The sequence below is a fragment of the Hyaena hyaena genome, unplaced genomic scaffold, assembly GCF_003009895.1.
Source record: "Hyaena hyaena isolate Hyena2069 unplaced genomic scaffold, ASM300989v1 scaffold_1663, whole genome shotgun sequence".
Taxonomy (NCBI): domain Eukaryota; kingdom Metazoa; phylum Chordata; class Mammalia; order Carnivora; family Hyaenidae; genus Hyaena; species Hyaena hyaena.
The window spans coordinates 36,456-62,316 of NW_024082295.1; the positions used below are offsets into that span (position 1 = coordinate 36,456).

General features: G+C 39.9%; 2 protein-coding genes across 4 annotated transcripts in view; one reads left to right on the forward strand and one right to left on the reverse strand.

The window, feature by feature from the left end:
- Positions 1 to 1,610: 1,610 nt before the first annotated feature.
- TRAPPC3L (trafficking protein particle complex 3 like) overlaps positions 1,611 to 25,861 on the reverse strand; it is a 62,654-nt gene continuing 38,403 nt past the window's right edge. For all 3 annotated transcript variants that reach the window (XM_039224537.1, XM_039224536.1, XM_039224535.1), the window contains 2 exons: positions 6,073 to 6,258; positions 1,611 to 1,876 (listed from right to left, as the gene is read on the reverse strand). In XM_039224537.1, the coding sequence (XP_039080468.1) occupies positions 1,757 to 1,876; positions 6,073 to 6,258 (306 nt within the window). In that variant the 3' untranslated portion in view covers positions 1,611 to 1,756. The remainder of the gene's footprint in view (positions 1,877 to 6,072; positions 6,259 to 25,861) is intronic.
- Positions 8,670 to 13,718, forward strand: CALHM5 (calcium homeostasis modulator family member 5). Its single transcript, XM_039224533.1, has 2 exons — positions 8,670 to 9,209; positions 12,672 to 13,718. Exons 1-2 carry the CDS (start codon positions 8,670 to 8,672, stop codon positions 13,059 to 13,061), a joined length of 930 nt encoding a protein of 309 aa, XP_039080464.1. The 3' UTR covers positions 13,062 to 13,718.

The following is a 25,861-nucleotide window of genomic DNA, read 5'->3' on the forward strand; positions in this document are numbered from 1 at the left end:
GAATTCCAAGCAGGCTCCATGCTGTCAGCTCAAACTCACAAACGGTGAGATCATGACCTGAGCCAAAATCAGGAGTCAGATGCTTAACCAACAGACCCACCCAGGAGTCCTACTGTGGTTCTTGATGTCATTTAAGCTCATTTATATAATTTAAGATATTTATCGTGTTCAAATGTGCCATTTTATAGATGAGACAGAGCACACCTGAGAGATTATGTGCCTTCCCCAAGGCCAGCCACTAATTAGGATCAGCTGAATCCACTGGAAACAGAATTGGGACTATGTCTTCAGGCTCCTGAGTCCTAGTTGAGGTTTACCACTATCATATCACTTACACCAGTTTTAACTGATGGGCCCACCCTAATTGTAGCTTACTTGTAATTTCAGATCTCTGAAGATCCCACTAGATCCTGGACTACCATATAGGTAGTGTGCTGATGGTCTGGTAAAGATCATTGTGTATTTGATCCAGTACATTTTGAATTTAAATATGTCATGGGCACAAAGTATGCATTGTTTTTAGGGGATAGAAATGACAGCAAAATTTCTAATAAGCTTTGGGGTAAAAAAGCACTCTCAAAAAACATTATTTACCTCTCATTTTAGAGCTTATTTCCTGACCATCAGCAATATTTCATGAGAAAAGGAAGAAATGTGGTTAATAGTATCTAAAAATTAATTAAAATTAGATGCTATTTAAAAATATTTTAAAATTAGCATCCAAATAAACAGCTTGCCTTGGTAATTATAAATCAAGAGAGAGCAACTTTGGGAGGCTAAAGTGATTAACCAAGCCAATATATGAGAAATAGTTTCTCAAAAATATGGAAAGGTATTATAAATGGCACTATTTCTATAGGAAATGCAATATACAGTATCTAAAAATTGTCTCTATGTAGTGAACTCTATATTGCATCATTTCATCTATTTTTCCAATGAGAATGGGTAAATACACCAATTGTGTGGTTGGTTTGTTTTTAATTTTCATTACTAGAAGTAAATGAAATCAATAGACTCTGTTAGGATGAACTCTATGATACATGGAATTCATGTATTCTCTCTTATAAGAAGTTATTTGTATATGAAATCTTATGTACATATGATTAAAAATATGCAATTTACAAGCAAAGAAAAAACAGCTTAAAAATTTTTTTTAACATTTATTCATTTTTGAGAGACAGAGAGAGACAGAGCGCGAGCAGGGGAGGGGCAGAGAGAGAGGGAGACACAGAATCCGAAGCAGTCTCCAGGCTTTGTCAGCACAGAGCCCAACGTGGGGCTTAAACCCACAGACCATGAGATCATGACCTGAGCTGAAGTTGGACACTAAGCCGACTGAGCCATCCAGGTGCCCTGAAAAAAAAACGGCTTTAAATCTTAGTGGCCTGCACTTCAAATATCTGGCTGATACAGAAGCTTTTTTCTTTTTTAAATATTTGTTATGTTTATTTTTGAGAGAGAGAGAGCGCATGTGCGTGCAGGAGAGTGGGAGAGGGGCAGAGAGAGAAGGAGACACAGAATCTGAAGCAGGCTCCAGGCTCTGAGCTGTCAGCACAGATCCCAACACAGGGCTCGAACTCACAAACTGCGAGATCATAACCTGAGCTGAAGCCAGATGCTCAACCAACTGAGCCACACAGGTGACCCCTGATATACAGAAGCCTTTTAAAGCTAATTCAAAATTTCTATGGCTATATATGTTTAGATAATATTAACTCCTCAGCTGGCCACCCTGTGGCATTTTGCATGCAATTCTTCATTTTTTCCGTCTGTATTTTTTCTCATCTAGCTTTTTCAGAAATGTTATTCCTATTTCTGTCACACGGTCGCCTTTCAGTCTGTCTTGCAAGAATGTTACATCAGCAGCCAAATGAACCTAGGAAAGAAAAAAAAACAAGCCTGCGTCATTTAGGTTTAAAAAATAAAAACCTCTCTAAATTATTTTTCCAGCTTTATATATATAACCAATAAGGGGCCCCTTTTCCTAATGGAATGGTAAAAAAGGAGTTTGCTCTGTAGATAAAGGGTCCTTTACTGTGTGTCCTCCAGATGTGATCTGGCTGTGTGTCAGCTCGGTGGTGGGAGTCTGCAAAGAGAGGGGAGGTCCAGGCCAGGTCCGCTTTGGGAGACTCAGGGGCAAGCCCAGAAATATGGGCCCACTTTTGCTCACAGTGCACAGCTCAACTATGGGGCCATCTCAAGAAGAACACAGATTCCCAGCTTAAAGATAGCCTTGACCCAATGTGCCATGTCAAGCAGAATTTCCAAGGATAAATGGGTTCTTAAACGATTTCTTTCCAGTGGACTTGCGATCAGTCATTCTGTCATCAGCCAAATAGCATCACTTGTCCTAACAACATGTAGCAATCACTTACGACTTTGAGAGGTTTGGAAAAGTATCAACTAAATAAATTATAAATATAAAATTAAAGATTGAAATTACAGACATGAATATTTGATGTCCGGCCCTTCTCTTCCACCGTAAAGAATCTCCTACTTTCCATATGTTGAAGTAATCCCACAGGGCTTACTTGTCTATTCATTAAAATGTATTCACATAAAAGCAGCTTATTGCTGACCAACTACCCTCGACAGAGTATCTGTTCAGCTATTTTAAGTCACTGGCATAAATAAGATAACTAAGCAAAAGTACTTGGTAAAAGCAAATAATAAGTGAAAAAGCCTGGGTCTAGTAGGCAATTGAAATATAGAAGCTATGTTCACCCTCATTTTCCCCCTATAAGATCTTTTGTGTCTTTGTCAAAATTTAACAGAAGGTCAACTAAAATTAACAAGGAGGCTACATTGAAGCTGTTTGGATATTTGAGGTCACATGAGATCTGATAGCTATTTGTCATATAGCATATAGAATCAGATACTGTCCATGAAAGCTGGAGAATTATTTATATTTTTGCCTTTGTTTTATGGTTCCTCCCTTTGCCTGTAAGCTCCCAGAACATCTCCCTTCTTCTTTCTTGATTTCTTGATTATAGGGTAAGCCTAAAAATTGGTAGGATAGAGCACAGAATATCTGTGTGAATAATACATTATGTCTATTTTATTCTTCTGGATTACCTGTTATTATATCTTTCCTCTAATTATAACAGGTAATTGAAAATTATATGCATGCCTCATTATTGGGTAAGTCTATACATGTTCAGTCTTTCGCTACTCTCTGGTCCCACCACTCTTAAAAGCTCAGCTTTTGGAAAAATGAGACTTTGTGGACTGTTACTTCTTTCTAAGTTGCCCTTGAGTCAACAGTCTTCAACAGGTTGTCTTCTTCCTTCAGGTTCCATACACACTTTTACTAAGGTCCTTCCTGACCTTTTGGTCCCTGCATACTGTGAATATTTTTTCAGGTCTTGTTTCACTTAGCTTCTCTGCTGTCCTTGATCTTGGAAATCACTCCCTCTTCTTCTTCTAAATTTATATTCAGGTTAGTTAGCATACAGTGTAGTTTTGGCTTCAGGAGTAGAACGCAGTGATTCATCACTTACACATGACACCCAGAGCTCATCCTGAAAAGTGCCTGTCACCGCTTAACCCCCCACACTCCCCAGCAACCCTCAGTTTGTTCTTTGTATTTAAGAGTCTCTTATGGTTTGCCTCCCTCTTTGTTTTTATCTTATTTTTCCTTCCCTTCCCCTATGTTCATCTGTTGAGTTTCTCACATTCCACATATGAATGATACATATGATATTTGTCTTTCTCTGACTAACTTATCCACTTAGCATAATAAACTCTAGTTCCATCCACATTGTTGCAAATGGCAAGATTTCATTCTTTCTCATTACTGAGTAGTATTCTATCTATCTATATATACTATATACTATATACTATATTACTATATACTATAGTATTATATCTATCTATCTATCTATCTATCTATCTATCTATACCGCATCTTCTTTATCCATTCATCAGTGGATGGACATTTGGGCTCTTTCCATACTTTGGCTATTGTCAATTGTGCTACTATAAACATTGGGGTACATGTGCCCCTTTGAATCAGCATTTTTGTATCCTTTGGATAAATTCCTAGGAGTGCAATTTCTGGGTGGTAGGTAGTTCTATTTTTAATTTTTTGGGGAACCTCTTGAAATACTCTCCTCCTTTGTTTCTGACTTCAGTCTTTCCTGGTATTTTCCCACCTCTGATTACTCCTTCTTGGTGTCCTTTGCAGTCTTTGTATTCTCTTCAACTGACTCATGTTTTATTGCTTCCTATGGTTCCACCTGTGACTTCTTTTCCTTCCTACTCTGCACATTCCCTAGGCATCCTTTGACAGTTCCAATGACTCTTACGCCCACATCTGTGGCTTGCAGACATGTATAAAAACTGCTTATTGGATATCATTGCTTGTTTGTGTGTTAGGCACTTCAATTCTAGACCCTTCCATGCTGAACTCCTCCCTTCATCTCTCCCAACCCGCAACATACCCCTCCTTGTTCTGCTTTCTTGGTTAACAATACAATCATCCTTACAGGTTGCTCAGAACCCTAAAAAATTCCTGAATCTTTTTCCCAATCTTGTTTCTTTAAGTCAACTAATAGCCTAGTCTTACATTTAATTAATTACTAATCTGCCTTATTAATGTTGTTCACATCCAGCTCCTCCCCACTCCTATTGTCAGGGCTTTATTCTGGGTTTTTTTGAGGTTACCATCATCAACTTCCTAACTGCTCTCTTCTTCCCTCCAGCACTGTAACCTCCTGTACGCTTTCACTTTGTTGACAAAAGGATTACATTCCTAAAACAAATTTCAAAATATCATTCCCTTCTTCATAAACCTATAATGGGTCTCTGCTACTTTCTTATAACAATCTTCAGATTGTTCCCAAGCTTGTCTTATGAATGTGCCCCACCACTTCTTAAAAATCCAGCCTCTGTAAAGAATTGAAACCTCCTTTCTCAAGACAATATCTCAATCTACATGTCACCCATATGGAACTAATTCAAGTTCCTCATTCTTTGAATGAAAGATTCTTTTTGTGCTTTTGGATATGCTATTCCTTTTACCTGGAACATTACTTTCCCCTGCTCCCCTTACCCCACGGCCTTCACCTAGCTCCTATTTATCCTACTTTCTCTAGAAAATTATCTCTGCCCTCCCAGCCACCCCAGGCCAGGTCCTCCTCCAGCCATTTATCCACACGTTTTTATACAACTATTGGATTTCTCCACTGGACAGAAACTCTTGAAGGGTAGCAACTCTGTCTTACTCATCTTATATGCTCAGTGTCTTTTTTTTTTTAATAATTATCTGTTCTTAGATTTATTTGGAAGCACAATTATTTACTTACTTTTCCACACAAATTAAATTCACTAGAAAATTGCTGTCAGTGCTACTTTTTTTTGATAATGTAATTCCTATATTTCAAACTATTGTAAGGCCTTTTTAAATCTCTTTTTTTTCCTCTGCATTAATTTTGATTTATTTTTAAAATATCTTTTTTTTTAATAATTTATTGTCAAATCGGCTAATATACAGGGTGTACAGCGTGCTCTTGGTTTCGTATGTAAGTGATGAGTCAAGGGAATCTACCCTCCCAAACCAAGAGCTTAGTGCCTTTTAACTAGTCACTGTCTTTGTTCAGTCAATGAATAATTCAGGTGTGGAAGCCTGACTCCAAAATAGACTGCAGTGATCTTCACCTCCTGTTATTCACACCCTCAGGTAGTGCCCTCCCACACTGTACCAGGGTAAGCAGCACCTACTGTGACTGGATCTACCAGGGGGCCTTTGTGGCAAGGACTTTCATGAAGCCTCTCGCCTACTGCTAGCCAGCCAGTGATGCCACGTGAGTGAGCATGGAGGTGGATCGTCTAGCCTCAGTAAAGTGTTCCGGGACGGCAGCCCTGAAGGGACCAACAGCTGGACTGTGTGTGGATTAGGCTCTGAAAGGCTCTTAGACACAACCACCTAGCAAAACTCTTCCTGGATTTCTGATTCTTAGAAACTGTGGGAGATAATAAATATTAGTTGTTTTAAACAGTTGCATCTGGGGAAAATCTATTACACAGCACTAGATAAGGAATATACCCGCCAAAATGAAATATGTGCTTTACCATTTCCAGGGCACCTCTGATAATCCCACAGAGTAAATTGCAGTAGCACAGAGAGGATCGCCCGGCAGGGAGCTCTTCCACAAACTCTGCCAGGGGATTCTTGTCTAGGATCAGGGAAAATTCAGTCCTGCTTGGATTGTTACAGGTCACACTTGGTGTAATTCCCAGGTACATCTTAAAGGCAACCTAATAAAAAGGGGGGAAAATTCCAGTAAAAACTTGGTCTAGAACAAGTATCTATTATTAGCAGAGCACCCAAATATTCTGTTCCAGGCAGTGCAGCACAATGGTTAGGCATGTGGAATTTGTAGTCAGCCAGTCTGGGTTCACACTCAGCTTTGGAATGTTCTCACCCTATGACCTGTACAAGTCTTGAAGAGTTTTATTTTTATGGAATATCCTAAGGAGTATGCCTTATGAAACAGAGTTAAGCATTCTTTTGTAAAAGATCTCTTTCAAAAATAAATATCCTTCTAATGAACTATTTGTAAAAAAAAATAAAAATAAAAAAAATAAAAAAATAAATATCCTTCAGGAGGGCAAGAAATGAAAATATTAGTCATCAACATCCTAGTATGGGAAGTCGCATGAGCCTGGTAAGGGATAAGATCCTGAATAAGAAGGGACTCAAGACATACCTGCCACGATGGTAAGGTGGTAGAGTACGGGATGCCGTTGGACAATCAGACCAAGGGTGTGCTTCGGAAAGTGGAGGAAGTATATCACAAAGGATGACAAGTCTCTAACAAGGAGCAAGGGATAGTGGTGGTATGATTCACATAAATGAGTCATAAGGTAACTTCTCAAAAAAGTCTGCTGTATTTAAGGGCTTCCAGAATTTCACAATGTTGAGATGGAAAAAATCTTGGAGACTATTTCTTTTATACCTCCAGTTTCATAAATGAGTAGGTTGGGATTCAGAAAAGTAAAATGACATGGCCAAGGCTATGCTGTTGATCAATTCCTTGACTCCTTTCTTCTCACAAAATGCACTGGAATTTGAAGTTTATTATCAGGAACTTATTAACTCGTCTTTCAAGTGTCTTAATTAATTTAATTTTTAAAAAGATTTATTTATTTATTTATTTATTTATTTATTTAATTTGAGAGAGAGAGAGAGACAGAGCATTAGTGGAAGAGGGGCAGAGAGAGAGAGAGAAGACAGAGATAATCCCAAGCAGGCTCTGTGCCATTAGCATAGAGCCCAACATGGGGCTTGATCCCACCAACCATGAGATGATCACCTGAGCTGAGATCAAGAGTCAAGACACTTAACCAAATGAGCCACCCAGGCACCCCAATTAATTTCATTTTTAAAATTAAAAGCAGTGTAGGACAGAAATGGAAACAATTTTCTTAAATTAACTATAATTAGAAGTCCTGAAAGGTTCATCATTCATTCAATAGGTACTTACTGAACACTGCCATTTCTAGCACGCTGTGGGAGTTCAATAACTATTTGAAAAACAAATTATTAAATGAGTATGCATTCTGTGTTTGATACCATGTTTAGGCTCAGAATACAAAAGTTAATTAAATATAGTTCCTGTTTTATAAGAGCTCATAATCAGAAAGGGGCTATGAGATATTAAACAAAAATACCTGCAATGGTGTTAAGTCCTACAAGTACAGTGTTCTATATTAGGAAGCAATCCAGCAAATACCAACAGAGAAGGAAACTGCTATTCTGTTCATGAATATTGAATGAGAATTTACCAGGTAGACAGGGTGGGAGTGGGTGGTATTCTAGGTAGAGGGAACATGTCATGGGCAGGAAATACCGTGATCAAGTTTAGGGCAGATTGGCATCTGTCAATTGTGGGTAGCACCAAGCCCTGAAGGTGTGAGTAAGCTAGGACAGAACTGAATTTCCATTTGAAGGATCTCCTTTGTGTGAGCCTGGAGGATGGATTTAGGAGGATGGAGGGTAGGGTTAGGCATGAGGTCAAAGTCAGAGAAATGATGAGGACCTTCTCATTTTGTCTTTCACTGCAAACTCAAATGCTCCCTGAACCTTTCCATAGAAATTTTAAGTAGCCCAAATCTTAAAATTTGGCTCAAATCTCTGACACTAGACAGTTTAAGAGGATACAAAATGAAACTTTCAGATCTTAAGGCAAAATAGCAAAAGCAGCAGTCTTAAGTAGCAAGGGAAAAATCATCATGAGACTCTGGCCTGGAGACTAGATTTGGCTCTCAGTGAATTGGCTGAAACCCTATTGCTGTGAATGTTGATTCCTCTGGCTGGAAAATTCCTAGACTATTATTTACAGGATTGAGAATCAGAAAAAAATTCTGATTCTCAATCCAAGCCATGTGAAAATACCATAAAATGGAAGCTGTGCACTCTGAATTTACATGGATGCTGTGTTTGGGCCCTGGTTCATGGCTCAAAATTCACCAGTAGGAGGCATTATCTGAGCACGGTTGGGAAACACTCATTCCTGGGGAATGACATTGTTTCCTTATCTGGCTGAATTTGGTCTGAGAAGGAGGACTGTTGTTTCTAATGAAGAAAGAGCTCCACCCTCGGCCACGGACACGGCTGCTCTGCCAATAAATAAGGGCAAAGGATTTTCCCTTTGTGTGTCTTCAACATGGATGCTTTTCAGGGGATTTTAAAATTCTTCCTCAACCAGAAAACTGTTATTGGCTACAGCTTCATGGCTCTGCTGACCGTGGGGAGTGAGCGTCTCTTTTCGCTGGTGGCTTTTAAGTGTCCCTGCAGCACTGAGAATGTGGTCTATGGGCTGGTTTTCCTGTTTGCTCCTGCTTGGGTGTTACTGATCCTGGGCTTCTTCCTGAACAGCAAGGCATGGAGGCTTTTCACAGGCTGCTGTGTGAATCCCAGGAAAATCTTCCCCAAGGGTCACAGCTGCCGCTTTTTCTATGTCCTCGGCCAGATCACTCTGAGTTCATTGGTGGCTCCAATGATGTGGCTCTCTGTGGCTCTGCTCAATGGCACTTTTTATGAATGTGCCATGAGCGGGACCAAAAGTTCAAGACTCCTGGAACTGATTTGCAAGGGCAAGCCCCAGGAGTGCTGGGATGAACTTTACAAAGTGTCTTGTGGCAAAACCAGCATGGCCCCCACGGACAACGAAGAACTAAAACTGTCCCTGCAAGCCCAGTCTCAGGTAAGAAAGGACAAACTTGCCTTTTTCTCCCCACGCGAAGTATTCTCTCTGTGCTCATTTCCGGCAGAGCTGAATCTGAATCCTGCTAGAACATTTTGAAACCAAATAGAAATTGGAACATGATGCAGCATTAAGACAATCTCAGGAAAAGCTTTTTGGGGGTTGGTGGCTCCGCAAAATTGCTGATTGGATTGTCTTTTCCACTTCTGAAAAGAAAATATCCTCTGGGTCATGCATATGTAAATACTTAAGTGCTTTAAAACAGTCTCTCCGGGTTGACTTTGTAAATAATGCATGACGCTAACTCATAATTGAGCGTTAATGACAGAGCTGTAATTAGAAATTACTGCCTTCTATCAATTATTTATTTTCAAACTGGTTTCTCAGAAAAACACACACACACAGCATTCATCTATTAAAATATGGCTGAACCAAATGAGCTCTTATTTCTCAAAGCTGCACATAATATAATTAGTGTAGAGATTCCCTCAAGTGATTTCTGGCAACTGTTATCTCTACATATAAATATTGTCAAGACTGAGAAAGATTTCCTGTCCAAAATGGGAGTTGGCAGTCCTTAAATAGCCTTCAGTGAAAAGTGACCGTATTCTCTAGGGAGGTTACGTCCTCTGGTCTTCGCGCTCTACAGCTGAAGTTCCTACATTCCTTTAGAAGCTCAACATTTGGGACACTGTTTTATTTAACAGAAGGAAATTGTAGCTTTACCTAATTGACACAGGGAAGTAGCTTGTCATCCGTCCAGGTACATGAGCACAAATCCAGATGTGGAGCTTTGCCCTGGCCTCAGGAAAAGACTGAATTCCTACTTGGGAGTAGTAGGATTATGTTCCCCAAACCAAAACAACCAGTAAGAGCACATAAACAGATCCACAATTTGTCAGGAATGCTATTTGTTTCAGAATAAATGCACTGAAAATAGCATATTTTTAGTTTTTCAGCAAGGACTTGCCTTTTCAACAACACATCAAGGCAGTCTGGTTTTAAAATCATGCTTTCCAAAGCTGGTTGGCAGTAGAGTCAGACAGTACTTTTTCCATAGGCTGATAAGCTTCAAAATATCCCACAACAAAATCTTTTGTTGAATGCATAAAGCACATCTTAGATTAAAACATGCCGGGATCCCAAATGTCTTCCTTCTTTTGTTGAAGGAAGGTATTAATTACAAATGTTATGATACAATGAGTGATTTATGTTTTATGTCCTCAGACACCAGACGGGGTTCTATTCAGTCCTTGCCAGATCCAAACACTTATCACTGTGTGAGCTTTTCTTCTCTAAACACAGGCATAAGGAATCATGCATATCCTGTCATAGCGTAGCCTGGGCACACTACCTGTTTACTTCTCAGCAGAATGAGAAAGACCTGGGGCTCATTTCTAGAGGAGTAGGCATGCAGGATGTAGACAAGGGGAGCTGTATCAATGACAGCCGCTGACCCCAGTGGTTCAGCCAGGCAGGAGCGACAAGGAATCCAGACAAATAGTTGGATATGTGGGTGGCGGTGGAAAAAGTACCCTATCCATGGGTGGGGCAAAGAAAGAAGAGACCCAGCTGGATTTCTAGCTTCTATTCTTAAGGATGTTAGAGTCGACAAGTGGCAAGAGCTTGGTCTTAGAGTTGGCTAGCCTGGGTTTAAATCCTGACTCCACCACTTACCAGCTCTGTGACCCAGACTAATGGTTTGACCCCTCTGAGCCCCAGTTTGCTCATAGCTGGGAATAGTAACACCTACCTTGGAGAGGTGTAGAAATGATGGACACAAATGAGCCTAAAGCTGTTGACTCACAGTAAGTGTTCTAAATTAATGAGAAAACTGCCAGGGTTTGAGAGAGGAGACTCATGCAGAATGGAACATATTGAGGGCTGGTGTGGGAGCCCCCACCATGTCGAATTGGATTCTGGGTACTATGAATTGGGGAAGAAGAAGAGGGCTCAGTGCTCAGTACTCAGGTGACAGCTAGGTAACACCAAAGTCACGCAATGTGGAAGGAGGAGTCTGTAGTTGATCAAATAGTATAGTTCAGGCAGAATTGGCTCAAGACACTGAGGTGAGATAGTCTACTGGCCTACAGGAGGTCCGGCTGCATGGAAAGAGGAAGGTAGAAGAGGAAGAGAAGAGGTAGCCAACCACAAGGGATTCAAGGTAGATATGAAGACTTTCATATAATGGAAGCTGTGTCTCACAAATCATGAAAGAAAGATACCATGAGTTCAGTACTGCTTTTACATAAATATATAACATCTGAAAAATAGCAGCATGTGATAATAGCTAACACAATACTGAATGCGTATGTATGTCTACACTGTCTCATTTTAATCCCCCAAATTCCCCTCTGAGGTGGGTAGCCCCCCTTTTACAACTGAGGAAATGAGGCACCCATAGGAAATGAGAACACCTGTAGGAAAGGGAAAGTTGAGATTTAAATCCAGCTAGTGCCACTCCAGAGTTGGCATTCACCGGGAGTCTGAGACCTTCACAATGACTCCACAGTCTGAGCGCAGTATGGGAACCATTGGTTTAAAGCACTGGAACGTTATTTGTAGTTCTGTTACAGTCTGAATGGGTTCAGATTATTGCTTCTATCTTCAAACAGGCCATTTGCTGAGAAATACGAAGGGTCATTTAAAATGTCAAGAGAAACTGTGAAAGGGCTCTGTTAGTTGTCCAAATATGAGATTAATTCCAATTGTGACAAATGTAATAAGAGCAACAAAAAAGTTTAGAAGGGAAGTTGAGCTATTTAGAGTTCTGCTTTTAAAATTCAGGGAAAATGCCACCTGAACCAGTTTGTACTTAGGAATTTTTTCTCCCCAGTTACTGAAATTCAGAACCAGTAATCCTGAAGGTTTAGAATGACTCTGAGGGGTTTTATCTTGTTTTGTTTTGTTTTTTTTAATGCAGCTTTTCAATTCTTCTGGCTTCATTTTCCTTATTGTATTATGTCTGTCTCTCTTGATCATGGGTAATGAGTAACGCTGTTTCTCTTAGAGAGGGTTTGTTGTTCTCTGCAAACAACGTAATGTGGAAAAATTAATCACTAGCCATGAATGTGTATTTATCAATGCTTGAAAACTCCTGGCTGAGAAACTGTTCATTTTCGCAAATGACCACACTTCCACATGCACAGGACTCTTTCCTTTAATAGCTATTTGAGGGCTTGGTTTAGCTGATTCTTGGATAATTGACATTTTTGCATTTTTCCATTTGCCTGCCTTCTGGTTATTCTTTTGTATACCAGCAATGTTAGGTAGGATGGATAATAGAGATTAGGTAAACTCGAACTTTATTTTGACTGTTAAAAAATTAACATGAAGTATTTCAACTGAGGGATAGTAATGACTGTGGTGTTGACTCAGCTACATACTTACCAGTAACAGCACCTCGGCTCCCTGGGAAGTGGCTTTGCTTCTCCATGTCCTCACTGTTTCTTTCTTTCTAAGATTCTAGGATGGTGCCTGATTTGTTCAGCATCTTTCTTCTCTCTGCTCACTACCTGTTATGCTCGCTGCCGATCTAAAGTCAGCTACCTTCAGCTGAGTTTTTGGAAGACGTATGCACAAAAGGAGAAGGAGCACTTGGAGAATACATTCCTGGAGTATGCCAACAAGCTGAGTGAGAGAAACCTGAAGTGCTTTTTTGAAAACAAGAGGCCAGATGTCTTCCCCATGCCCACCTTTGCAGCCTGGGAGGCTGCCTCAGAGCTGCACTCTTTCCACCAAAGTCGGCAACACTACAGCACCCTGCATAAGGTGGTGGAGGATGGTCTGGAACTTAGCCCTGAGGACGATGAGACCACAATGGTACTTGTGGGTGCTGCCCAGAGCGTGTAGTTCATCTTCCACATGGACTCATAGTGTTCAGGGCTCATTCTGACATCTTTGGCTGCATCGACAACAACCTGTGTATCTCTGTGTTTTCTCACAGTTAGTGTTTCCTTGAGGACAGTAGCCCAAAGGGAAACAGCGTTGCAGCTCCCGAGAGCAGGCCGTGTCAGGATGCGCTCAAACCGATGCTGAGCCACTAGTCAAGGATGGTGAGAAAGGTGCTTTTCCATTGGTTGGGGGTTGGGGCTCAGTGGCTTCAAGTTCTACAATTTTATGGTTTGACAACAAGACTCTGCAAGAAGGTCTGCTACTCTGTGTAAATATTAGTCATGGCATCTGGGTGCAGAAGTGGTTACCCGTGAGTAAGCAAGATCCTCTCAACAGACTGCTGTGGACAGTGGAGTCTGTGGTGTAGTCAGCGGAAATCCTTGTCCTGCAAATCTATGCTACTGTCTTTCAAGGATGTATGAAATTCACCTGGGTGGAATTCATTTCCTGGGAATCTGAAGACAGCAGTTCTCAAGAATAACACATTGAAAGGATATGATGCTTTAAATTTAGAGCTTTTCACATGTTTCCACTGTGCGCTGAAAACATATCGCTGTAGGCAGGGTGGTATTATGACTTTTGGGGGCCCTAGGCACTTCCATCTCCATAGACCTCTTTCTATATTAAACACACACACACACACACACACACACACACACACACATGCATACACATTTATGACTGTATTAATATAAACATAAATATATTAATATTATATATTAAAACACTTTTTCAACCCCAAAGTTCATTTTCTTCTAATTTTAAAAGAATTTAGAAACACTTTTGTGAACCCCTACAAGTATCATTGGCTCTAGGCATAGTGCCTACTGTGCTGAATGGATAAGTCGGCCCTGACTGGAAGTCTGAGGAAACTGTCAAAGCAGTGCTAGTGTAAAACTGTTTTGTAGTTTTATGTTTATCAGAAATAATGCAGATTTTGCATTCTACTATGTTATATACCCACATTAGTTTAAATATATATACATATATATGTGTGTATATAATATATATGACATTCACACAGTCACACATATATACATATATATATACACACATGTATATATATATACATTTTCCTAAGTCTCTGAGTGGAAATGATATCTAAAGAGGCACTACATTTTACACTGTGACACTTTGTATCACTAGAAATCCTGGCCCCCTTGCTGGAGATTCCTGGGAATGAACCCTTTATTACCATGGAACACTATCCCATATTGAAGAAAAGACCCCATAGGTGTTAAGACCTGGAACATATCCTTGGGAAGTTAGAGGCACAGGGTCAGATGTGTGTGCTTAGGTGGGACAGTGGAAGCTGGAGGCTGTAACATTGCAAAATATTTGATACATTATTTGGATTTTAAACATGGTGTGTGATTAATATTTAACAAATGGCTCTTAAAAAACACCCGGATCTGAAGTGTTTGCCAATTTCTATGACGCAGATTCAAGTTTCCAAGGTGAGGTCACTGAAGGCAGAGTGGGGAAAAGATGCTAACCACAGGCTCTCTTGAGCCTGTATGAGTTCTCAAAGAAGGTCTTAAAGCTAGCTTTTTTTTTTTTTTAATTTATGTTGATTTTAACCAAACCAACTTCACAAGAATCTTTGCTGCATCTGGGTTTCACTTTAATAAAAACTAATCACAGTAAACGAAGTATGGCTCAATGGCTCTAACTGGGAGATGGAGTCTTATCCTTTTCCCCTTGAATCTGGCCTTGATGAGCCAATAGACTATAGCAGAAGTGAAGCCAGGTTGGGGAAATATTGTGGCTTATGCCTTGTCTCTGGTAATGCTCAGCCTCGCGGAAGCCAGTCACCATGTAAGGAGTCCAATTACCCTGAGAGCTCCAAGCTCTGAAGAAGGCCAAGCCAGCCAAGTGGAGAGGGAGAGAGAGAAGGAGAGAGGGAGAGAGGCCTGGTCAGCTCCAACTGTTGCAGTCATTTTAGCTTAGGTGCCAGACACACGAGTGAAGAAGCCATTCTGGATAGCCTCAGTAGACAGAACATGGAGAAGGACCAAGGAACCCAGCCCACAGCCAGAATAAAGACCCCAGGTCTATGGTCCTAGTGAATCCATTACAGCCATTCAGACCTTTGAGCCACCCCTTTGAGTCTGAGGCTGCAGACATTGTAGGGCACTCCCTACTATGTCCTGCCTAAATCTCTGACCCAGAAAATCATGAGCTTAAATAAATGTTTGTTGTTTTCAGCAACCAAATTTGGGGGCACTGTGAAGCAATAGAAAGACTAAATCCAATACACGAAAATAAGAATTTCTTAAGGGAGATAAATTAGAGGCAAACTGGATTTGCACAAACTGGATTATACTTGGATTTATATAAAGATCCTCTTTATGCATAAGCTTTTCCTTAGTCAATTTCTCCTCTAGATTCCATAGATTCCCCGATGGCACGATTTGATGGATGCTGAATAGGTTTCTCTCCAAAATTGCTTCACTAATGCCTGAGATTAATTTGTAATTACTTCTGGTTAAATGTGTTTTTAGAGGAACATACTTCTGTGGGTTAAATTCTGTTTATGATAAACATATTACTGAGAGGAGTGACATATGATTTGTCATTAATACCTAGACAAAATGGGAACAGAGGGCACAGGGTATGTTGGCCTTGAGTAAACGAGAAACAGATTGTTTGGCTAGTCTTGGCCTTCTAAGTGTTGTCTTCAGACCATTGCCATCAGCCGCGCTAGGGAGTCTGTTAGCAATGCAGAATCAGACCCCATCGCAGACCCGCTGAATCAAGTCTTCCGTTTAGCAGCGTCTTAGGTGATTCCTATGCAACTTAAATTTTCGAAGCACTAGAGATAGCAGTTCTCAAACTTCCAGCTCATGTGAAAACCATCCGAAGGGCTTGTTAACACGGAGACTGCTGATACCAGAGTGTCCCGTTTGGTAGGTCTGGGGTGAGGCAAGAGAATTTGCATTTGTAACCAAGTTCTCAGGTGATGCTCATGTTGTAGGCCCAGAGATCACATCTTGAGAACTGCCTTAAAGCACGAAGCAGGCCATGCTGGGGAAGGCAGGCGAAAAGAGATTCAGAATCTTGGGCTCTACTCTGAAGCCACTGAATTAGACACCTTTGTTGTGTTGTTGTCAACCTGTCTGGGAGCATGGGGTGCCTTTCCACTTATTTTCCATTTATTCAAGGCCACCTTTTGTCCTTTGGAAATATTTTAAAGATTTCCTCACACATTTTGTAAGCTTCCTGTATTTGTAGACTTTCTTCTTTTCCGCTATAGTCAATGGTTTCTTTTTCCCATGATATCTTCTAAGTCATATTCCAGTACATGAAAAAAGTATTTCTTTAAGCACATCAATTTTATATCACTCTACTTTTATTATTTTATTCTTTGTAGAGCTTTTCAGAATTAGAAAATAATCATTTTTCAACCCCTAATGATGTAATGGATCTATACAATAAATAATGAATTCTAAACTACTAGGTGAAAGCATAGTGGGAAGGGGACTGTGCCCCATGAGGGGCCACTTATCTCCCTTAGCATCCTGAAAAATGGCACTGCCAGATAGTCTGTGCCCCCTTATGCTGTGCAGTGCAAGAGTAAGTACACAGTGTCACTGGTCAAATATTGTTTTCTAGGAAATGAAGTCTGAATCTAATCAAATATTTAGACTCAATTATCACTTTATAGGGGATACAGGCAAAAAAATCTGCAAGTTAATTAGCACCATGAGGAAGCAACAAAGTAAATCTATAATATAGGACATTCTATCTGACACATGACCCAGTTTTCCACAGACCAATGGCATAAAAAAGGAGAAAAAATGAGACACAAGAGACATAACAACCAGAAGCAACATATGGGCCTTAAGTGTAACCTATTTCATATAGCCAACTACAACAGGGTGTCTTTGTGCTATTTAGGGAAATATAAATGGGTATTTAATGGATATTAGATGATTTCAGGGAATTATATATAATAATATTATAAGTTATAGGCCTGTATATAAAATATATGCCATGTTATGTATAACAATAACATGGTAGTTTAAATATGTATTTTAAAGTCCTTACCAGTTAGAGGTGGATATTGAAATGTTTCTGTGTGGATTAGCATAATGTTTAGAATTTTCTTTAAAATATTTTGGCACAGAAAAGGGGAGGTCGCTGAAAAATGAAACAAGATTGGCAAAAGATTGACACTTATTGAAGCTGGATAGCAAGTACATGGGATTTATAATACATTGTCTTTACCTCTGTGCATGCTTGAAAAATTTCATAATAGTTATGCAATGAGATGAGTTATATGCTCACTTCAATTCTTCTGCTGAAGGGTTGTCAATCAACTCCTGCTTGCCTGGATTTTACCCTCTGGTATCATTCTCAGAAAAGGTTCTCAGGAACACTATTCCCTGAATTCTTAGATGTTCAAATGCTGGCCTGCTCTCTACTTGAAGAACAGCTTAGCTGGTTCACACTTTCTCTACTTGAGTAAATTTTAAATGTTAGTCCATTTTCTTTTGTCACTGGATGTTGCTAAGGAAAAATCCAATGCCATCCTGACTTATTTCTAACACTATGCTTTGGCCTATATTTTCATATATTTAAAGTCCTTAAAGATACTAACTATGCCTTCAGATGGATCTTTTGGATCAGTTTTCCCCACTCTAACGTATACTCCTGCATTATGGAGAAACATTCTTTTGTTTCAAGAACACAGAGTTTGTGAATTTTCTTTTATTCTCCACGTTGAGCTACATGATTTCCAAGAAACCTTGTGGTTTTGAATTCAGAACGAAGCCATTGCTATCTTCCTATTGGAATTTCAGTAATTTAATAATAATTTGAAAAAACTAAGTTAATCTTGTGGTCTTGATTCTTGTTTTATCTATTCCTACCCTCCTTTTCCCTTCAGTCTGCCCATGCAACTAGAATAGAGTCCATCCTTGACTTTTTAGCATTGGGAGCCCCTGACCTATGAGGTGAAGAGCAAGCAGCTGTGTATCTGTACATGTGCCTCTTATGCACGTGATGCAAGGATGATATCTCTGTGTGGTTGCTGCCTTGATTGGTATCATATATTCAACCCAATCCCAACATTTCCCAAAATGCCCATGGGAGCCAGCACTGCTCCAAGGAACTGACATAAGAAAGGATCTGGCTCCAGTTCTCATCATTTATACCACCAGCTTCAAAATGTGTCCTAAGACATAATGAGACTTTAAGAGAGAGAAAAGGGCAAGCTGAGCTACCGAGGTGCGAGCCTGAGTATGGAGGGAAGCAATCTTCATTAGAGGCAGGCAAGGCAAGGGCTCTTACACCCACAAAATACTTATTACAAGTATTGCAAAATACTTATTACAAGTACAAAATGTCATATTTGAGTTTGGAAGGATATCTGCTTTTAGGCAGCTTCACATAATATTTCTAGTGTTCAGTTGGTTAAAATTGAACTATGCAGGAAGAACATTTGCATTCCTGTAAGAGAGATAATATTCTAAAATTTGCATTTCCGCTAAGGAGGAAAGGCAGAATTAATGTTTACTGAAATCCTATTATGTGCTGGATACTTTACATATGATTAAAATTAAAATTTCCGAGCACACTGGGGAGGATATATTATTGTTTCTATTTTTATGAATAACACTAAAGTTCAAAAAAATCAAGGTTAAGCCACGGGTAAGAGAATAGAGACTAAATTTGGACCTGGATTTGTCTGATCTCTTAACTTCCACCACATAAATGTTGTCTCATGTTGGTGTAGTATCAAGTTTTTATTTAACCTTAAAAGCATGTTTTCTCATTTGTAAAATTAGAGTGTTGGATTATTACATCTCTGAGTTTCTTTCAACTCTTCTGTCCTAAATCTTATAGCCAGTAGCACATGATGTCCATCAATAGGCTTCTTGCTGTACTCCTGGCAATTGATGTCCAGCTCCAATGTTCCTCTCCTCTTTCCCATTCTTTTCTACTTTGGGTTTCCAGATCATTTGGGATAGCTGTGCTCAAACTATGCTTCTGGTTCACTATATCAATAGGGTCAACTTCCTAATATTTCCTTAGATAAAAATAATAATTGGGGCACCTAGGTGGCTCAGTTGGTTAAGCATCAGAACTCAACTCAGGTCATGTTCTCATAGTTCGTGAATTTGAGCCCTGCGTTGGGCACTGTGCTGACAGCTCAGAGCCTGGAGCCTGCTTCAGATTCTGTGTCTCCCTCTCTCTGCCCCTCCTTCAAAAATACACATTAAAATTTTTTAAAATGATAATTGATAAAGAAGGATCTTCAGCAATGTAAAGATCATAAAAGATTTAGAATAGTCTATAAGGTCTAATTTTTATATCTTTAGAGCCTGTCTGTCGGTCCGTATGACTAGCCATCTTTTTACAAATTTCCTGACCATACAGCTGCACTGATGCTACAGAAAAATCTTTTAAAGTTTTAAATTATAATTAAACTAAAATGAAAATGGAGAAAATGAATTAGTTATTTCATCTAATCACATTCTCCAAATCATTTCCATGAATACGACAAGGTAAGATAAGTATGAACTCAGATGATATGAGTAATTCTGCTTAAGAATAATACCTCAAAGTATATGCACCTTTGGGCAGCGTACATAACACATAAAATGGTTTCTAGTCGCACTGTAACAACATTTTGTTCCTAGATTTTAATATGAATGGATGTGTGTCTGTATTAATAATGATTGCTGATGGTATCAACAGAACAAGTTTATTTCTCCCTGTTTGTTTGTTTGTTTGTTTGTTTTCTGTCGCATGGGAGGAAACATGAGGGGTGACAATTGGTGTTTTTAAAAAGTTCACTTCCTTAAACCCCTGGCTAACTATGAATGAGTCTCACTGACCCTGTATAGGAAATAAATAGTTTAAAAAATACACAGTCACAGCAGTGTTTGATCAGTTTCCATCTTCTTTGGAGTGAATGTCCTAGAAGATGGGGCTTCCCTCCCCACCTCCTTCCCAAGAGATAAGCTAGTCATCCCAGCCCCTGATGGGGTGGGCTTTGTTTCAACCAAGACTACCTCCTTTGTTTCCAATGACATTTTCTTTTATTGGAAACACTCAAAAGAGATAAAATGAGAGGCAATTCTGGAAGAATTTGGACTGAGGGTCTAGAGGAATCGCAGCCCTCACACACCTCCCTGCCTTTATAGCAATCACCCAGAGCACAAACCAAGGAACACAGTTTGTAAACTCTTGCTTTATATCAGCAGATGCACATGAAGATCACTTGAGGAGCATTTTCAAAGTTTTGGTGCTTGAGTCTTGTTTCCAGAGACCACCACTCAATTGGTCAAAAGTAGGGCCTGGGTTGTTTTTGTTTTTGTTTTTGAAAAGCTGTAGGTGATTGTATAGGGCAATAAAGATTGAGAGCCAATACCCTGGAGTATCCCTGAGAGGTCAGGGTAGGTTGGGACAGAATCTTCCTTCTGACATGAAGGCACTAAGCAGGGAGGCCCCAGAGTGTGAATGTCTTCCCCAGTGTCTCTGAATCCGTAGGCCCAGATGCACCTTGCTTTAGCGTTTGAGATTTGGTTCCCCACAGTATTTCCTCAGCAGTTTTCATCTCCTGGTAAGAAATTTCATTGTCAATAGCTACATTAACAAAATATGCCTAACACTACTGCTATTTTCAATGCACACACTTTGGTTTGTTTCATAAGCGAGGTTCTCATGAATCTCATCCAAATGAGCTAAGAAAAAGAAAACCGAGACTCTCCAATGGAAAGTTAGGACAGCTTAGATTTTCATGTGCTGAGATACCTGGAACACTGAAAACTTTCCCCTGGAGCATCTCCGGCAATAGTGCCAGGGAGGAAAGACACCTAGATACAGCCAGATTTCCTGTAAGACCTGATCATAAACAGAACTGGACAATGCACATTCACAGGTAAGGGGGCATAATCAGCAGAATTTACTAACAACTGAGCCTTAAGAGACACTTCTTTGTGACTAAAGGAAAAATAATACAACACAAATGTAGTCATAATAAAAGCTTATGGGTTATTTCCCTGCAGGTGCCCTGCTTTCATATTGGAACTCTGCCATGAGTATGTGATCTGCTGGGTTAGGCCTGATCAGTCTGCAGAATCCACAGACCTTGTGGCTATGTACACACATGCTTTTCCACAAAAGAAGACTTCCTACGCTTTTCTTCTCTCACCCCTCCCAGAGGTACAAAGGGGAATAGATCTAGTATGTGGGTGTTTATGTAAGGCAGTTCTTGTCTACCCAGAAGAGAGAATTAAGCCTACATGGTTATATTTCTTTAAACAAGTTTCTTAGTTTTAATAATCTCTCTGCTATATTTCTGGCTCAAATGGGAAGATTTCTCAAAATACTTGATGAGTTCCTTCTGCTGTTAATATTCATTGTTTTTTTTTAAATATGGAGAATTTTATGACTAGAAAGTGTTTTTCTTCCCATTTAATTTTTTTTCTACTCCCCTCTTTCCCACTCACAAATGTTACTCAGTAGGAAAATGGCCTGACATTCAGCTGGCTGTGAGGCTAGCCTTCTCTGGAATGTTGTGTGGTGCTGTGCTGTGACTTCCATGGAATTCAGCCCCTGTTTATCAAGGGCTCCCACTTATTTTCATATTATATGTTGGAAAAAGTGGAAAAAGTAAAGCCTTCCATAGGTTCCTAACACTAACTTGTAAATTAGCCTTTGAAAAATAGTAGTTAATAGCAAAGATTGACAGATTCTGTATCTACAATGTGAGAGAATGGGAGAAGATATTTGCAAATGACATAACAGATAAAGGGCTGGTATCCAAAGTTTATAAAGAACTTATCAAACTCAACACACAAAAACCAAATAATTCAGTGAAAATGTGAGAAGGCATGAATAGACACTTTTACAAAGAAGACATCCAGATGGCTAACAGACACATGAGAAGATGCTCAACATCACTCATCAACAGGGAAACCATAAATCAAAACTACAATGAGATACCACCTCACACTCATCAGAATGGCTAACATTAACAACTCAGGCAATGACCAATATTGGCAAGGATGCAGAGAAAGAGGAATCCTTTTGCACTGCTGGTGGGAATGCAAACTGGTACAGCCACTCTGGAAAAACAGTATGGAAATTCCTCAAAAAATTAAAAACAGAACTACCCTTTGAACCAGGAATTGTACTACTAGGTATTCATTCAAAGGATACAGGAATGCTGTTTGGAAGGAGCACATGCACCGTAATGTTTATAGCAGCACAACTGACAATAGCCAAAGTATGGAAAGAGCTGAAATGTCCATGTCCATCAACTGATGAATGGATAAAGAAGATGTGAGATATATACACAATGGAATATTACTCGGTGATGAAAAAGAATGAAATCTTGCAACAACATGGATGGAACTAGAGTGTATTATATTAAGTGAAATAAGTCAGTCAGAGAAAGACAAATACATGATTTCATTCATATGTGGAATTTAAGAAACAAAACCGATGAACATAGGGGAAGGGAAGAAAAATAAGATAAAAACAGAGAGGGAGATACACCATAAGAGACTCTTAAATACAGAGAATAAATTGAGGGTTGCTGGTGGGGTGTTGGGTGGGGAGATGGGTTAGATGGATGAGGGACATTAAAAAGGACACTTGTTGTGATGATCACTGGGTGTTATATGTATGTGCTGAATCACTAAATTCTATTCCTGAAATTATTATTATACTATATGTTAACTCATTTGGACCTAAATTAAAAAAAAAAAAGAAAGATGTTCTATTTAGGCTTAATCTGATTAGCTTCCATTGTTCGGTTGAGGGATGAAAAGAAATGGTAATCCTAGAAAGGTGTTGAGGCTGAAGCCACCTACAGTGCTTTACCCTAGGGATCCAGCACCCGCTCCTGCCTTCCTCCACCCCCTACCCCCACCCCCCCACTGTACTGGAAACTACTCTCTGTGACCCAGTCTCCAGTCACATCCTGTCACCTATGAACACTCACTCTCTAGTTCTGTCCAGACCCTTTGGATTAATCCCTGAGCTCTTCACTCATTTTCTCCCCACTCCCTCAGCTCCCCACACAGGTCACATGGTGAAGAATGCCTGGGTCCCAAATCCAACCTAGACTCTGAGGACTCTGCCATTCCAGTATCTCAGTTTCCCACTTCAGTCTTCTGGGTGGAGGTGAGAAGCACATACAATCATGGCCACCGTCTCAAACATCTATTTACAGATTATTCTAGTATAAAACAGTGGCAAGACACCTAAATATTTTAGGATGGGGTGGGGAGAATCTCTGAACTGACAGCCAAAACTATCGGCTGTCTGATGTAGGTGAAATCGGTGGAAGTAACCTCCCTCCACCTCTCCCAGTTTCTCACCCCGGATTATCCAGGTTGCCTAGAGATTTTTTTGCCTACAGCATTGAGTTGCCTGAGGCAGAGCAGATCTGAGCTGAATGGAAGTTTCCCTCCGTGAGCATCTGTGTGGGGGGTCACAGAGCCTCCATTTCATGTCCTGGAAGGCAGAAGGCTGAGGCAGGGCATATGATGCTGACAGCGAGGCAGGGGCAGTGAGGTGCTCCCAGCCCCGATGAGATGAGTCACCTTTTGAGAAGATCATGAGCAAAAACCAGACGTACACATCAATGAGAGATTTTAACAAAGGGCAGGGGGTGCCTAATAATAATAAGGTTCCAGGTTTTCCCTTTATTCTATGCCATTCAGGCTGCATTTCTTAGTCTATCCCTTCAAGTAAGTTGTGCATAAGGAGGAGGAGAGTGTGTCAGGGGGTGTGGGGAATGGGGGAAATAGGGGAGGTGGGGGTGGGAACGGAGGCAATTTTAAACCTGAGATTTAAATTTTCATCCTGGTTTTTTAAAAAGGACATTCAAGGGACTGAGAAAAAGTCTCCTGATTTTGTGCATAGAATCACGATGTCGATACAATTCAAGTGTTGTGCATTGTACTGGGTGCATTACACTCAGGCTTACATCCAGAATTGTGAAATAGGGCTTTTAGGGAAAGTAGTCCTTTTATTTTTTTTATTAATTTTTTTTGAAAGTAGTCCTTTTAAACATGTACCTTGGTTAGAAAATGGAGGAAGCCAAATACAATCAGAAAAAAGAAAGGAGGGACAGGAAAATACAGAATTATTAGGAATAAAACCTGTTTTGTTGTGTTTTTAAGAGAAAGAAAAAAAAAACCCTAAGATCTGCTGACATCTCTGTCTTGCATGGCCTGGCTCAAGTTCATTTCACCTGGGCAGTTTTCCTACTCACATAAAAAATCAGATCATCTCTGGTAACATTTCTGAAAGGACACAGAATACCAAGAGGAGGGACTGAAAAAGATTTAGAAAAAGAAACAAAGGCAAAAGCCCCATGGGATTAGAGGACCAGAACAAATTCTTACGATTGGTTCCTCTATAATAAATTCAAAAGAAAACTTAACACTGTCTGTTGTAGCGCAACATCATTTTCTTAGGAGAATCTGGCCGACTCCCTTTCACTGAAGCTTCCGTCTAAATTTATTGTTCTGAGAAACATACCACAGCCCCCCACATTCATTCTTGCTAATGGTCTAAATATTTATTTTCAACAAATAATGTGGTTTGGCTCAGATTGCTTCCCAAAGGCAGCATTTTTGTTTAAAGTTTGCTTACTAGATTATTACCTGCAAAATACATAACAAAGACAATTCTATTTCAATCATTAGCATTCTAAATGGAGCCTTCTATACTCTTCTATACAGGAATTCTAGCCTCTGGAATAAAGGAAAACAAACACCAGCATCAGTAAGACAAATAACACAAGTCCAGGGTTCATAGGTAAAGTAAGACTCATAAATAAATGGTGTTAGTTTCCTAGACAGGAAGAACATGGTTTGCCAATTGCTTTGCACCGTTTTGGGAAATCTCAGAATGTTTTTCGTACCCAAAACCCTTTCTTGATGGCCAGATTCTGTGTCTCGTTACACTGCCATTCTGGTCACAGATAATTGACTAGGATGGGCATTTGAGAGCCTGGGCAGTCAGTCTACAGCTTGGCTACAGGCCAGAAGATGTGTGGCACAGAAGATCTGTACTCACAGAGGACAGGTCAGAGGCTCTTTTTGGGACTTTGAATATGAGACACAGAGACTCACAGAAGACAAAGACACCCAGAGAGAAGAGACTAAAGGAGAGTAAGCAGAAGTCCTGAGGCAGCAGAGTCACTGAGGTGGAGAGAAGATAAAGAATAGAAAGATGTTAGCAGGTGGCTGTAAGAGCAAAACCAGCAGAGAATAGTTGAGTCACCAAGATGACGAGGACTGGAGCAAGGAACCACAGGTGCCTGCTGCCGACACGACAGAGTAGACTGAGGGATTTCCCGACTTCTGCTCTTCTCTGGGGCCTAGACGGTGTGTCCCAGACCATCAGCCACTATGACCTGACATAATGCAAATACTAAACAAAATTTGGCTCCATGATGAATTTTAGGATACATTTCAAATATTTTCTATAATAATGGATATGATTTATTTAAATGGTCAATTCTCTCTCTAATTAGCTTCTCTTAGTAATGAAATCTTATAAATGGTTTTGGAAAGTATGAAATATATTTTTGGGCAACTAAGGAGATGTTTTTAGATCTTAGACTAGAGAAAGGTATAACTGTACTTTCTATTTGCCCTTAAACTGGAAGTGACATATGCCTGTTGAGTAAGTTAAGTGAAATGTACTATCTAATGATTTGATTATCTATTTAATGCTTGCGTTTTGCAATCACAATTGACCTCAAAGAAGCAAGACTGAATCTC